Source organism: Austrofundulus limnaeus, unplaced genomic scaffold (assembly GCF_001266775.1).
Source record: "Austrofundulus limnaeus strain Quisiro unplaced genomic scaffold, Austrofundulus_limnaeus-1.0 Scaffold1121, whole genome shotgun sequence".
NCBI classification, from domain to species: domain Eukaryota; kingdom Metazoa; phylum Chordata; class Actinopteri; order Cyprinodontiformes; family Rivulidae; genus Austrofundulus; species Austrofundulus limnaeus.
Genome location: NW_013953523.1, coordinates 78984 through 79466, shown reverse-complemented (window position 1 = coordinate 79466; position 483 = coordinate 78984). Strand labels below are relative to the sequence as shown.

The window sequence follows — 483 nt, the reverse complement described above, 5'->3', positions numbered from 1 at the left end:
TTTCTGCTCTCTAACAGGTTTTCCAAGGATGTGGGATGCCTAAACCAAACCCTGCCTTCCGATCCAAACGTTCTGTAAAAGACACAGGCTTTACCGGGCGCTTCCGTCCTTACAGTCCAGAGGCAAGACCCACAACTGCTGCTGGTACCAGTTTGGATAGACTGGTAAGGACTTTGCAAATGAAAGCACAGCAGACAGATCTTAATTTGGGGTTTCCTGCCTGATCAGGTCTGTGTGTACTCTTAGACAAATGAAGTAAAGAAGAAGCTGAAACACGCCAAGAAGTTCTGGTCTACGTTGCCAGAGACTGTGTGTGCCGATGAGAGGACTGCACCTGTGGATGACTGCTGGAATGGGACGGCAAAAAGCAGGTAAGACCTAATCATAATACATGTTTTTATTTAAAAAGAAAAAAATTGTATAGGTCTTCTGGATGGGTTCTTCTCTAATGAAACGTTTCGTCTCTCCAAGAGACTTCTTCAG

General features: G+C 44.9%; 1 protein-coding gene across 1 annotated transcript in view; it reads left to right on the top strand.

Annotated features, from left to right (window-relative positions):
- Positions 1-17: 17 nt before the first annotated feature.
- LOC106534246 (glypican-4) overlaps positions 18-483 on the top strand; it is a gene marked incomplete at its 5' end in the record, with an annotated part of 4873 nt that continues 4407 nt past the window's right edge. The window contains 2 exon segments of the mRNA XM_014030821.1: positions 18-164; positions 247-371. Coding sequence (XP_013886275.1) covers positions 18-164; positions 247-371 — 272 coding nt within the window.